Raw genomic sequence first — 15206 nt, 5'->3', positions numbered from 1 at the left:
CGTGGCGTGCCAGGGCTTGCCATGAGCCCTCCTCCGTGCTGAGGGATCGGATCCCACCCGGTCCAGTCTTCTCCCCCGACCGCAGCGCGGCCCGGTCACTTCCCGGTCCTCAGCAGACTCGTCCGGTGTGGCCCTGTCGGGCTGGCCTGTCGGGCTGGCCTGTCGGGCTGGCCTTGTCCGTGGCCGCAGCAGCAGGCCGGCTGGCCGCGGCCGGCACATCCCGAAATGAAGGCGCCCGCTAAATTCCCGCTCATCAAAGGGGCGGCCTTTGACCGCAGCGCGGCCCGCGGGGTGCTGGGGGGCGGCCCGGCCGTCACGCTGTCCAGTCGCGCAATTTGATTAGCTGCTGAATTTCCTTTGAGCGCATGTGATAACCACGCGCCTTCCAGTTTGACACGGCGCTGCTCTCCGGCGGCGTCGCTCGCTCTCGCTCGCACTCACGGGCCACCCCGAGAGCCGGTGACTCTGCTCGAAATCCGTCGACGAGGGCGCGAAAACGGGCGCTCAATGCTGGACTTTGCTCTGATTGATGAGGGGCCTCATTCGCCCTGTTGCTCATTTCCGCGTGGGAGGGCTCAAGCCTTGCGGGATTTGCCGCGTTATATCTTTCATCTTTGTCGGTCGCAAAAAAATAAAGAGGCTCTGTCCTTTTGCCTCTAAGGCCAGCGCCTGGATTTCCCAATTTTCGCGTCTCCTTGTGGCGTCTTCAACATTCAGCCGCTAAGAGGAAAGTTCGCAGTCAATTTTGTAATTTGAGACTCGTTGCGTTTGATGTATGGAGGCGTTTATCTTCGTTTGCAGGAGCTCGGAAACTTGGACGGACAAGCCATAACACGCAGCCCTCTTGGCGCACTCTCTCGGGCCAGAGAAACCTTACGAAAACAACGCATGCACCCTCGGATCAACTCGGTTGCCTCGAGGCTCCCGGCCTCCTCCTGGGCGGCGAGACCACCCACTATTGTTCCTGGCGACTAAGTCCTTTACACGAACTTAGTGGTAAAGTTGGATACTGCCAAAGAGCGTAATCTCAGTGAAGCTTTGGAAATGATGATGAGGAACCGGCGGCGTCTCAGCAAAGACCCCACCACATGCGGAAGGACAGAGTGCAAGTGACGGCACTCCCCAAAAAATGGCCTTCGCTGCCGACGCACATTCTAAACAAAACGGTCAGCACAATGAGGGAGCTCTGGAATTAGCGCTGACTCCAGAAGGCGACGGTGATAAAGGACCCCCCCCCCCACACACACACACACGCACGCACACACACACAGGCACACATTTGTCCAGCGGGAACGTCCACGTCCCTTTTGTTCTCAAAATATGAATAACCGGTCACCTTAACACAGGGCATTGTAAAAATGTACACCGGAAAAGAACAACAAAAAAAAACGAGTAAAAACAAAAAAAAAGTTTGTCGCGTTACCCTGAAAAGACTGAGCAGCTGGTGGAGGCACGTTGCTACACGGGTCAGCATATTTTATTCATGATTTTCTCCGTGTCGACCCGAATTCTCTGGTCCGGCTTTTTGAGGGTGGATGTACCTAGTCCTTTCTGCTGAGCCGGCGCTTATGATAAAGTCCGTTTCCCTTTGGGCCGAGTTGGAGCGGACAGAGGCGCTAGTAACGAGCCACGTTATCAGCACAGAGAAGTAGGACAGTTGCTCAGGCCCAGAAGCAAGACGGCGGCCGCGCCAGCCAGGCCCTTGGCCAGGCCAGCCAGGCTCGGGGCGTGCTGGGAGTGCCAAAATTGAAGACCCTCGGCCTGACTTCAATCCCGACCGAGTTTCCTGCACCGCCGTGCAATTTGGAGCGCCATCCAGAGAGTTTTTCTCTTTTTTTCGGGTGTGGGAACGCGGAGTGCCCAGCACCATCCATCTCCATTCTGGAAGTACCCGACTTCTTCACGCCAGTCGATGGGGCGAGGGCTCGTGAGTGGGTAGGGAGGAAAAAAGGGAAACCGAGAGAGTCTGAGGTCAATTATGAAGACCGCGGGGTAAGCTTAATGGCATCATTGGTTAAGGTAAACAGTGCATGTTTAAGGGGCAGGCTCCATTAAGCCCCGACCTCCCCGCTTTCGTTGCCGCGCTTACTCCAGGCACGCACACACACAGACTTAGGAAAACACCGGTTTCAATGGAAAGACGACATGAGTGGCAAACTCGTTTCGCTACGCAAACAACGCTCTTGATATTGTCCTCGGGGGAAAAAAGAACACTGAAACATCTTTGGTAAATATTTACATGACACTGACCCTGCACTACAAGAAACGAATTGGTCCCGCACTGCAAAAACTTCCATCGTTTTGAACGAAAATGTGCAGACAATTATAGTACGGAAGTACGGAAAAGAGAATGAAACGTCCGAACTTGTTTCAGAGGAACTCATGTAATCGGGTACGGAAAAATAGTACTGAAGTTCCGTAGTTCAGGTAAGTACGCACGGTCCAGGCAAATTACTCACCACGCATGTTCCGCACTTTTTCTGTACTTTTTTCTCGCAGTGTAGCGCGTTGTGCAGCCCTAAAAACGAACGTCATACTTGAGGTGCATCCGTCTTTCTGGACATGAACGATAAAAATTCGGATAGATCACCACTCGGCTGAGTATGCAGTTAATGCTTCCGGGCGGCAGAGGAGCGCCAGGAACTGGACCCCAGTGACGTCATTTGAATATCATTACGGGTAATCCAAAGCCGGCCTCTCAAACTACACTAGCATCGAACGAGGGTGAGGGATGGGGGGTCACGCGGGCCGAGGCGGGGCGAAGCGACGGATAGCGTTTCCTCATTCAAATACCGCCCACAGGGACCGGCCCACAGTGGGCCAGAAGGCCAGTGGAGGCGTCCAAAACTCTAGACACGTTTTGAACTTCAGAGACGTTAAATGGGACTCGAACCGGACGTGTGGCTCCACCAATGGATTCCTCGTTCAGAAACCAATCCATTGGTGAGGTCACACGTTCAGTTCGAGCCCCATTCAGCAACTCTGGAGCTCGAAACGCGTCCAGAATTTTGACTGCCTCCACCGGTCTTCTGGCCCACTGTGCACAGGGACCAGCCTCGCCCCCACCGAACCACACCAAATGATCGTCGCCGACATGTGTTCCCAACTGCTTTCCAACGAGAGGTGCGGTATGGCAGGCCCAGCAGCCAGCGCACTGTTTTACGAGTGTGACGTCATACTTACTACTATGTGAATTTTGTCACGTTCGTTTGGGTCTCAAGTGACACCCTGATTATCCCCTTCTGACACACTCCCCCCCCCCCAAAAAAAAAAAAAAAACTTTCTAGGTCAAGAAAAAATAAATTGTCCTTAGTTTTATTTTTGTAAAAATTTTCCTGCACTCAAAATTTTTTCTTGAATGAAGGAAAGTTTCCTCGTGTAAAGATTTTTATATCATACAAAAAAGATCAAGATACCAATGTTGCAGTTAAAGACGTCCGTAGAGCGTTAAAATAGACGTGACGTCGTGTTACAACGAACGTTCCGAAATTCTCACTCCATCGAGTATGACGTCATTGGTTAAAATGCAAGGCTGTTCTTTGGCGTGCCCTCCGGGTCGCCTCCGGGGCCCCAGCCGTCAGAAACAGCGGCGCTTTCCAGCCGAACGCGGCCAACGCGGCCAACGCGGCCAACGCGGCGACACCGGAAATGACGAGCTCCTCGATAAGCATTGAAATGGCGCCAAGCCGCTCTCGAGGTTTATCGAAGGATGAAAACAGAGAGGACCCAGTGGACCCAGTGGACCAGAAGGCCACTGGAGGTGGTCAAAATTCCGGATGCGTTTTTAGCTCCAGAGTCGCTAGGTGGGCCTCGAACCGAACGTGTCACCCCACCAATGGATCGCCCTACGAACGAGAAATCCATTGGTGAGGTCACACGATCAGTTCGAGTCCTCTTTAGTGACTCTGCGGCTCAAAACGCGTCCCGGAGTTTGACCGCCTCCACCGGTCTTCTGGCACACAGTGCAAGCGCAGAAGCGCGCCTGCGGAACGCAGGGTAGGCAACACTCGTACACTGGAGAGCCCACGCGGCCTACCTCGCAGGCGGCCGGCACTGCCTTGTACGGCCGCATTATGCTTCTCTCTCTCTCTCTCTCTCCCTCTGTCTCTCTCTCTCTCTCTCCCTCTCTCTCTCTCTCTCGCCGCCTTCTTCCCCGTGACCGCCTGCCCTAATGCGACCACCGATTTGAATACGGCGTGTGAGCTAAATCACCGGAGGAGAGATACCATGAAACATTTATGACTCGGAGAACAAGGCGAACTTGAAGCCCGCCGGAGTCCGGCCGTGCCGGCGCACTGCCGGCGCACTGCTGGAGCCGCTGGAGCGTCGCGGCGCCGCGCTGGAGAAAGCAGTGGCGAAAGCAGTGGCAAAGCCAGAGGGCCCCCCGTGATCCGGGACGGTCGGACACACCTTGCCGCGGAAAACACTCCCAAACTTTTCCCCCACGAAATTCAGGACACACCGAGAGTCAAAAACTCTGGACCAACGCCCTATTTTGAAGGAGGCATGTTTATAGCGCCCGAATTCGGAGGACTCAACTTCGCGTGATATGATTCCCAAATTTGGGTGACGAATACCTGAGCCAAAATTTAAGTCCGGGTTACGATTCCGATCCACCCCCGGGTTACGATTCTCTTCCACCCCCTCTGTGCAGCGACTCGATGTTGGTCGGAAACCATGCCTCCGGCATTTGGACCCCTTCTTCGGCAAGCAGCGGAGCTTTTGGCCAGGGAACAAAAGGGTGGCAAGGATGCAGGGAAATTAACAGTGGGATCACCTCACGCCTCTCTCTCTCTCTCTCTCTCTCTCTCTCTCTCTCTCTCTCTCTTCCAGGGCCACATTCCAAGGCAGACTGATTCTCAGAGTCGGTTTTGTCGCTCTGCCTCTCGCGCTCTTGGAGCGACCCGTACAGGTGTGAGGGAGACGGAGCGACGAAAACGACTCTCGGAATCAGGCAGCCAGCACGGCGAAAAATAAGTGGCCCCCTTCAAGCCGCGCGGTGGCGGCACGCCGCTCTGAGGTGTGGCGGGGCGGGGCGTGGCGGGGTGCAGCCTTCCTGCTGTGACAGCTAAACGGAAACACGTCAGCTCTCTCTCTCTTTCTCTCTCTCTCTCTCTCCTTATTCCGCTCTTGCTGCCCGTACTTCGTTTTCTTTTCTATCCTTTCTCTCTTTAGTTCATCCTCCTCCCGTTTCTTCTTTTTATTATTTTCTTTCGCCTAGTTCTATTCCTGCTTCTTTCGGTTTGCTTTCTATTTTTCCGAACTTATTTTTTGAAGCAGTACCTGGGATTCCTGAAGAAAAAACCTAACTGGTGCCGTCAAACGAGTGCCACTTGGCCCGCATCAAATGGTGCGGTCGTTACATATCAGAAACGCGGTCTAGCTTATGAAGTTCCAAACCTTTTACATGGCGCAAACGTGGTCTGCAGGAGACTTCTGTGCGGGCACAACATAGAGCATGTGCGGAAAACCCACTCCACGTTTGGTGGTGCGGTCTCAGTCTACACCACACGTGCGGAGTAAATCACTTTTGGGTTTTCAGTGTACACTCTCGTTAGCTTGTACTCACGATACTCATGTTCACCAAACTCGTGCCACGACTTGTTTTGCTTTGGGGGGAGGAAACTGTACGGTGCAGAACCCAAGTCGTTGGATGGCACTTGATTCGCCGAACATACTGATAGTAGAGGGTACCAGTCGTGCCGTTCGTCATGACAGGCCGCCTTCACAGGCGACTTATATAACGGTCAGCTGTCTTTCAGTGGCAATACCAGCGTCCACCATGAGCAAGGTCGCAGTTCTTTTCGTCAGCGTGGCTGTCCTGGCTGCAGTCCTGCCTAGTGCCGTACACGTAAGTCTTTTGCACTGGTAGCCAACGAATGTGACGTCATATTCGTTGGAGTGTGAATTTTGTCACGTTCTTTTGAATATGATGTCACATTCGTTTGAACGTCACAGCCAGTGTGCACACAGACAGCCGATGGTGACGCGCTCTCACGCCTTCCAATACGAATTACTCTGAACGTAATAGAGAACCCTTGAAACTGCTGTTACACAGAGTGCAAGGTCCCTCGAGGAGACAAAAGGAGTTCTTCTCGCGGTGAGGGCCGCTCTGCTGAAAGCCACGGGCAACATTCTCGATGAGAAAACCTTAGCCCGCAAACCGGACATCCTGACCCAATGCGTTGGCAAGCTCAAGCAAGCCACCGACACCCAGATTCTCTCTCAGTGCGTCGAACGCTGCAAGAAAAAGGCACTTGACCAGACGAAGGCGTCCACGACGCTGAGGCAAACCCTCATCTATTTCGTCGACGAAGGGACGACGGCACCCTACACAACTGAGGGGCTACTCCGAGTCGCAGACATTATCAAGTGTGGCACTACTTTCTCACCAGGCAAAAAGAACTGAAAGTTTTGGTTTCTTGTGCACAATTTCTTCCAGCATGTGCGCTGTAAGAACTGATTAAATGTACTCTTCTGGTAAAATTGATGTTCACTTTTTGGCCAACCCCGCATAAATATGAAGGACGGACGACACACGAAAATGAAAGGCCAGACATAGCTCATTGGCCCCGCTCCATATGCAAAGCATTGTTTGATTGGCAACGCTCCGCTCTGCCGCATGGACGATGACGTCATCGGCAGCGTGTCACATTCGGCCGAGTCCAGTGACGAAAACGCCCACAATAGATCACCGCGAAAAGATCGCGCACAGCGCACCACGCTCGCGGCTACACTGTTAAAGACCAACGAATGGAACGCCAATGTTGGGATTGGATCGTCATCACGTTCGTTCCCGGACGCGTTTTGAGCAAAATGGGACTCGAACCAAACGTGTGACCACCAATGGATTGCTCTACGAGCGAGGAATCCATTGGTGGGGTCACACGTCCAGTTCGAGTCCTGGTTAGCGACTCTGAAGCTCAAAAATGCGTCCGGGATTTTGACCGTCTGGCCCACTGTGTACGCCCCGCCGCCACGCTCGGCTACCCATACGCCCCGGATCACCACAGGGCGGCAGGTCTTATCGGTGGCGCCACGGCGGCGCGACGCCCTCGCACCTCGTAGCGACGCCGTAAACGAACGGGACGCACGGACGGACGGACAGACGGACAGACAGACGGGTGGACAGACGAGGCCGACGGCTCACCTACCCGGTCGCCGGGGGAGCGTCCATAAAGAAACGATATTATGACGACTGGCGGCGAAGCGGGCCCCCGAAGGAGCATATATAAAGCATTCCGTGCCGTGTGTGTGTTAGTGTGTGTGTGCGTGTGTGCGTTTGAGAGTGTAGGCGCGGTCCGCCAAAAGCGCGTGCGACACTTTACGGTCCGTCCCCGCGGTGCAGACCGCTCGTTCCGCTAAAACATAAATAAATTGAATTTTCGGACGGCCCCCCTCCAACATTTAAAGGCGTGGTCTTACCCGCTCTTGTTTGTTTTTGTTTTTGATTTCTCTTTTCTTTCTCGAGGCGCGTTTGAATTCTTCGCAACTGAGACAGTTTGGAGGCCTATGCTGATTAGCGCACTCGGCCATGCATGCGGTGAATGATGCCTGCAAGGGCTGGCGGCAGGGCTGGCCCTAGGGCTGGCCCTAGCCAGGCGGCCCAGGCCCTACCGTTGCCGCCCTCCGGCCGGCCGGCCCTTCCGCTCGGTAAAAGGTTCGTCGATTTATAACGCCAATATGTTATGGGTCTGGGCGGCGGCGGGCCGCGCCAAGGCGGCCAGGGCGGCCAGGGCCCAGCCTGCATTCTCCATGCCCTTCAGGCCTTCACGCTCCGAGCATACAGTGGCCTCTAAGGGCCACCCTTATCCAATCCGATGCCCTTATGCCCAATTGTCTTGTCCTGCTCGCCGCCGACAAAGAGAAAAAAAAGACGCAGTCTGACGAAAACACAGTTACAGTGTAAATTTTGCTTTGCAGCTACGTGTTTTTTTATGCGCCGTTGTTGTGAGAATTGGCCGTCAGACACGACAAAGTTGTTGAACCCAAGAGCCCACTGACCGCCCAAAGCCCGCCCCACTGGTTTTACTACCGGCGTTAAAATCTGCGCGGCCCAACCTCCGGGTATTTCGAGCCGAGTGCACTTTCCACCACTTTCCCGGACACTTTGTTTTGCTTTCGTTTTTTCGCGGTGTGAAAATCTAATGACGCTGCCAAGCGCACAAAGGAAGGCCTGCGTCGTATCGCGTCGCAGCACTGCAACAAAGGGCGAGAAACGAAACAAAACAAAAACACATCACACTTTTCTTTGTTCGTTGAGACGCGACGAAATGTGCAAACGATTCCGACGCGAACGTCACGTTAATAATCGTACATGACAACGGTGAAAAAATTGTTGTTTGTGAAATGTTGATGGTGTCCATCCTTTTAAGATTTTGGCATGTCAAAAAAAAGTTAGAGGACCCACATGATGAATTGTGCAATAGGACATTATGGATTCTTAGTCAAAGTACTCTACAAACTGAAAGGTGTACTCAGTATGCGTCAACTTGCAAGATTTGCAAGTACACATCTATAATACATACTTGGCTAAGTACACATCTACAAACGCATACTCATTCAACTATGCATCTGCAGATGTATACTCAGCCAAATATGCACCTGTAGACGTGTACTTGCAAGAATGCATCTGTAGACGCATACTGAGTACACACTTTGGTTTGCAGAACTACAATAACAGATTTCATCAAATATTTGGATTAGTATTTTTAAGAGTGAGGTGTGTGGCTAGGAGGAAAACAGTGCTGCACACACACGCGCACGCGCATACACACATACACACACACAGACGAAGCTCGCGTGCTTGCTGTGAAATTGATATTCTCTGTCGTGTTGTATGGGGGGCCGCGCGGGTGCGCGCACGGGGTGAAGGGTAGGCACCAGCCGCGGCTAAGGGCTTTGCCGTCTCACAGTGTCTGTGCGTGCGTGTGTGTGTTTGTGCGTTTGCGTGTGTGTAAGGACCTGTGCGTGTGTTGGGTGACCGTTGTATTGGCCACCCACCCACCCACCCTTTGCCCTCTTTCCACACACACTCTCTCTCTCTCTCTCTCTCTCTCTCTCTCTCTCTCTCTCCACACACACACAATCACACACACACACACACACACACACACTTAGAAATACACTCGCACGCACTGGAGGTGTTCCGCTGTCTTTATCGTAAAGGCTAATTCAATCAGAAAGGGGATGGCTTGGCTTCGTCCCCCCCCCAATCTCTCTCTCTCTCTCTCTCTCTCTCTCTCTCTCTCTCTCTCTCTCTCTCTCTCCCCTCTCCCTCTCTCGTATCGCGGCGCTGCCTCCACTTCTGGCTGACGGCGTTGATTGTGTCTCCACCTCGGGCCTCACATATCGCTGGCCAATCAGGCCTCGCGAATTAGGATGCGGACAAAAGGCAGAGAGAGAGAGAGAGAGAGAGAGAGCATTTCAATTGCGGGCGTTACACCCTGAAAAGTGGGTTCTAGTCGTTAGAGTCACTCTCGAGGGGGTAAACACTACGGTGAACCTTGTACAGACTACTCCCTATTACGGGGTATTACACTTGTATTACGCATGTATTACGCCTCGATTTCATTGAAAAGTGACATTTTTAGATACTTTTGGTCCCAAAATGTATTACTATTACGCGTATTACGGCGTAATACCCGACTTTTGTGTACAGGGTATTACGCAAGTGTTTACCCCCTCGGTCACTCTTGTCACTACTAGTGCCACATACTCTTTTAGCCCAGCGTTTATTCATTGTGGAAATGAAATATACTTTTGCTGCCGTCCAGTGTATCTCTACGGAAAAGAGGGCCCTTTTCGCACAGTGCATGCACGGTGCAGAGGGGGCGTTAGAACGTTGCGCACGATGGAGCCATCCGTTGCGTATCGAGGCAGTAACGATGCGCCAACCCGGCGGCGGGTACGGCGCCACCGAACGAGGGGGGTGGGTAGTCTTCGGGGCGAGGAGCGGGCGGGTGACGCGCTCAACAAGTACACGGCCGCGCTGGCACTGCCCTGGCGGTGGGGGGCCCTCGCCGAGCCTGCTGCTACGATACCACTTCCAGCCGGCAGCCTTTTACTGCCAGTAGGGCACGGGGACGACTGCCGCGGTTCGAGATAGCGAAAAAAAAAAAAAAAGAAGAGCTGGATTTTTAGCGTCTCGAACCCTCGCTCGAACCCGTTTCAGAGAAAAAACAGAAGAGAAACTATCGACGAACGTGACAGAACCCGCATGCTGAAGCAGATGACGTCACTCGGTCGAAGAACAGTGTGGCCGAACGTTGGACGTCACTCACCATTGTTCGAGGAGAGGAGCGTGGCGTGGACGCCGTGCATGTGGAGGCTGTGGTCCTGGGCGGCCGCCTCCCGCTCCATGGCCGACAGGGGCAACCTGGCGACAAAGCTTGCGTTAGCCGTGATGCACAGAGGCGCGTTTTGAGGGAACCAAACGTATGACCCCACCAATGGATTCCTCGTTCGGAGAGCAATCCATTGGTGGGGTCACACGTTCGGTTCGAGTCCTGTTTAGCGACTCTGGAGCTCAAAACGCGTCTGGAGTTTCGGCCGCCTCCGCCGGTCTTCTAGCTCACTGTGGGCTGGAGACACAGTTGTCGCGTCCAGCTGAAGTGTTTCTCGGCAGCGCTGAGCGAGACAGGAGGCGCCCCGCGCTTGATTGCAAATGCGTGCTGCCGCTGCTGCTGCTGGTGTGTTTGTTTGTTTTTTCTGGGCGCGCCACCCCACGAACCCCGACCGCCTCGACCGAGGCCTCGACAGCCCCGAGGCTGTGTTCTGGCCGAGCGCTGACGGAAACTCTCCCAAAAAGCACGCCTCATCCTTCATAAACAGCTGTAATAACACTTAAAGTGTGCCGTGATGGCGAGAAGGCGGCGTGTCCTTCTTTTTGTTTGAATTAAAGTTTTGATGGCGGCTGGCTTGCCGCTAGCCTGCCGCCAGTGGGGCCGTCTGGCCTGACGCGTAAAGGACGGCAGGTGTGTCGGGGGAAGGAAGCTGCCTGCCTCCCCACAGTGGGCCAGAAGACCGGTGGAGGGGGCCAGAATTCAAGGCGCCTTTTTAAGTTCCAGAGTCGCTAAGAGGGTCGCAAACCGAACGTTTGACCCCACCAATGGATTGCTCTCCGCACGACGAATCCATTGGTGGAGTCACACGTTCGGTTTGAGTCCCATTCACGACTGGAGCTCAAAAACACGTCCGGAATTTCGGCCACACCCACCGCTTTTCTGGCCACCTGAGCGCCGCCTCCGTCCTCAACGCTTTCTTTTACGCGGCTCTCTCCACCGCCCCGTCGTCGTGTCGCGGTGTAACCAAGGTGTAACTGCCTGTCCGACCGTGGTGTCTCTACGAACATGAACATACCGTTTATTCTTGCTGGATCTATATACAGGTGTGGCGAATCTTTCAAACGGCTTTCTGGACATTCATTGTCACTTAAATTGGAACTTTTTTCGAAAGAAATTCTCAAAGTTGTAAAAGCAGATTTTCTTCAGATTTATTTAATTAATTTTTTGAAAAGAATTTTATTTTACGTAGTTCTGCCACCTACTCCGGCTAGCTAGAGGCCATCTTATCCTCGCCTCGTCCTCGTCCTTCGTCTACCCTTCGTCCTCGTCTCGTCCCCGTCCTTCCTCCTCGTCCTTCCTCGTCCTCGCCTCGTCCTCCCTTCGTCCTCGTCTCGTCCTTTGTCCTCCCTTCCTCCTCGCCCTCGCCTCGCCCTCGCCTCGCCCTCAGGCACGATTTCATCGGCCTCCACTGGCCGCAGCAAAGTGCCTGCTGCTCCGCGCCGCTCGCCGTCCTTCGGACATCAGCGGGCCGAGAGTCGGTCCCGCGCCCCGTCTCCGTCGCACTCGCGGCCCCTGCCAGCCGTCCGGCGGCGGAGCGAGAGAGACGGAGCGACGGCAGGTGGGGCGAGGCGAGACGAGGCGAGACGAGGCGGGGTCACGCGAGGGATCGCCTGCTGCCCGGAGCGCCCGGAGGCCCGGAGGCAGGCCGACCGGGCGGGGCGGCTCAGGTCCGGGCGGCGCGGAGCCCGGAGAGGTATTGTCAGAGTAAACGGAGGCTGTCCGGGGGATTGATTGGGCCGACGGACAAACGCAATAAATTGAGGAATTTCGCCAAAACAAAGCGGCGGTGGCGGCGCGACGCACCCAAAAAAGGGGGCAAAATTATCAATCGTGACAAGGAGCGCTGGACGACTGCTCGAAATAATTGCAGAGAGAGAGAGGGAGAGGGAGGGAGGGAGAGACAGGGGGGGAGGGGGAGGGGCAGCGTCGTGCTCCTGGATGCACACCCCACCAGGCACCCTCTTCACGCTGTGCGTGTGTGTGTGTGTGTGTGTGTGTGTGCGCGCGCGCGCGCGTGTGTGTGTGTGAGTGGCCGAATGACACACTGACACACGGAAAGCAATAACCCCACCCCCGCCACTAAATCAAAGGAGCGCGTTTCCGTTTTTGCGACACGCAGATTAGGGCGGACGGCCGAGCGGCAATCAAACGGCTGCAGCAAAACAACAACAAGAGCAAAAACAGAAGCAACAACAAAACGGCGACAACAAATAGAAAAACCGCGGCGGGGCGAAATAGACGAGCGTCTTTTTCGCGGTTCGCACCTCGCGATTACGCAAACGAGGCTACAAAATACCGCGCCGGCCCGCAGAAAACTTTTCAGAGGGCTGTGCTGTTCTGCCGCTTGTGGCCTTGTCCTTTGTTTTCAGGGTCGGCCCTTTCAGGTTTGTAGTGTCACCAGTCTCCCCCCCCCCTCCCCCTCTCTCCTCTCGCGCGCCGGATGTCATAACTCGCAAGACGCAGGATAGAATCCCATTGCAGACCGGCAATGTCTGGAAACGACCCCCTAGACCACCCACCCTGTGCGCGCGCGCGCACACACACACACCAAGAGAGAGAGAAATCCCTACCCCACTATATCTTGGTAGGCCCGCTCCTTACCACAAAATAACAATAGCGACTCGGAAGAGGCAGCGTAAGTTACCGCGCTGCACCGCGTAGTTACTGCAAACGTTACGCGACCTCTTTCCAATAATTCCTGCAACACACGCCACTTGTTCCTCCCAAGGAAGTGGGAAGAGCAGGCAGAGAGAGACGTGCTCACGTCGTGTTCATAATCCGAACGGAATAGTACACTGTGTCGGTCTCTCAGAAGCAGTCGCGCTGCTCCCTGCGTCTCTCTGTCTCCCTCGTCGCGGAGATTCAATCATTTCCGCGCCAGCAGAAGACAAGCCAGTCGGTGCGCTGCGACAACAACTAGGCGCCTAGTTAGCCTCGCACCGATGGCGCGCGCCAAGTTGGCAGCGCACAGTGGGCCAGAAGACCGGTGGAGGCGGCCAAACTCCAGACGCGTTTTGGGCTCCAGTGTCGCTAAACAGGACTCGAAGCGAACGTGTGACCCCACCAATGGAATCCTCGTTCGGAGAGCAATCCGTTGGTGGGGTCACACGTTCGGTTCGAGTCCCAAGTAGTGACTCTGGAGCTAAAACCGCGTCTGGGATTTCAGCTGCCTCCACCGGTCTTCTGGCCCACCGTGCAGCCGCGCGCGCAGTGTCGCATTAGACAAGGATGCATCATTGATGGAACACGCGTCAAAGACGGTTCGTGTTCGCCCCCTTTTTTCCGCCCCCTTCTTTGATCCAGTGGCATTCCAGCATAAATCGCTACAGGCAAAGGCGCGCGGAGAACGGAGTGGAACGGAGGAGGTGCCTATGAAAAATTCAGCTGCCATCGTACCTCGGTCGTATTTACCTTCCCCTCCTCGCGCGTTTCTCTCTCTCTCTCTCTCTCTCTCTTGTTTCTACTCGTTCCCCCCACCCCCCACCCCAGTTTGCCCATCAGCCGTCTCAGCCTTTCCTGAAACGCCATTTTTCTACGAGGTTAGGCAATGCGATGTGTGTGTCATGGTGCAAAACTTTCTTCCACCGTGGTGACGCGCTCGCTCGTGTGTGTGTGTGTGTGTGTGTGTGTGTGTGTGTGTGTGTGTGTGTGTGTGTGCGGACCCGCGTGCGTGTGGGTGGATCAAACCACGCACGGGGGCATCCGTCAGGAAAGGTGGCTGCCGTCCCTCCTTCTCTCTCCCCCTCTCTTCCCCCGTGGGTTACGACTCTCACTCTCGTATTTACCTTCGCGTTTTATTTTTTTTCTGCCCCCTTCTTTTTTTTTGTAAATAAAAAGAAGAAGGAAAAGTGGGCGTGACAGGGAAAGCCACACGCAGGATTTGGAAATGTACACCCGAATGAATAATGAAAAATAAGGAGATGCAACCACATCACGAGCGCCGCGCGCCAATTTTGAAATGCAGCAGACGCAGTGGTGATGAGGACACTGCCAAATTGACCGATTGGAAAGCACCCACAGACAGTCACAGACAGACAAAAAAAAACGTACAGTCACGGACTCAGACATGCACACAGCCAGACATCACCCTCAGCCCGTTCCGGACGCATGCCTGGGAGCTATTCCACATATAATACTTGGTAATTTCTGCCTCAGCATTTACAATTTTCTTTGTTATTTATTTAAAAATCAAAAATGTCAGAAGTTTTTTGCAATTTCCAAGAATATAGTAAGCATTTGGTGATAAAAAAATGCTTCTGTTAATGAGAAAACGTCAGTACCGGGCGGAGAGTGGAGGCAGGCAGATGGACAGAGAGGCATACAGACGGACAGACAGACAGACACACACACACAGACACACACACGATATGGAACGCCTCCCTTTGCATGCCCCCACACGGGGTTACGACCTAACCTTCCTCCTCCCCTCCCTCCCCTCCCCGGGGGGTCTGGTCGGTCAGCCCGTCAAGTATTCATGCTTGCGCGGCGTGTGTGATACGCGCGTTCCAAACCGGCCAACTGCACCTCCCTCACGTGCCGGTTACACCGAGGGTTACACGGCCAGCCGACACCGACACCCTCAAGGACTGGCCAAGGTGCGGCCAGGCGGGGCCACGCCGCGCGAGGCCCTCGGAAAAGCGAGGGATCCCAGCAGGGGAAAAAAACTCTCCTTTCCTCCGGCCCTAGTCCGTGTTCATGTTTTCAGGCCCGCCTCCGCCTCTCTCCAACTTCTACAAGGCTCGCCTCCGCCGCCCGCCGCCCCTTTGTGTACTCGCGTGCACCACTATTTATCCTATCGCGTCTCGAGATAGAACGGTGGATAGCCGGGTTCATGTAAGCTGCACCACTTTGCGAGGCATC

General features: G+C 54.5%; 2 protein-coding genes across 2 annotated transcripts in view; one reads left to right on the top strand and one right to left on the bottom strand.

Moving 5' to 3' along the window:
- LOC117639006 (KH domain-containing, RNA-binding, signal transduction-associated protein 2-like) overlaps positions 1-15206 on the bottom strand; it is a 137338-nt gene that overhangs the window by 72999 nt on the left and 49133 nt on the right. The window contains exon 3 of the mRNA XM_034374302.1: positions 10284-10378. The gene's annotated coding sequence lies outside the window, so the exon portion shown is untranslated. The remainder of the gene's footprint in view (positions 1-10283; positions 10379-15206) is intronic.
- LOC117652875 lies at positions 5692-6486 on the top strand. The gene is made up of 2 exons (XM_034398056.1): positions 5692-5851; positions 6059-6486. The coding sequence occupies exons 1-2, from the start codon at positions 5783-5785 to the stop codon at positions 6407-6409; spliced, it is 420 nt and encodes a 139-aa protein (XP_034253947.1). The 5' UTR covers positions 5692-5782; the 3' UTR covers positions 6410-6486.

Source organism: Thrips palmi, unplaced genomic scaffold (genome assembly GCF_012932325.1).
Source record: "Thrips palmi isolate BJ-2018 unplaced genomic scaffold, TpBJ-2018v1 HiC_scaffold_10, whole genome shotgun sequence".
In the NCBI taxonomy this organism is placed as follows: Eukaryota; Metazoa; Arthropoda; class Insecta; order Thysanoptera; family Thripidae; genus Thrips; species Thrips palmi.
Note: the sequence above shows the minus strand (reverse complement) of the source record. Positions and strands in the feature narration are given on the sequence as shown.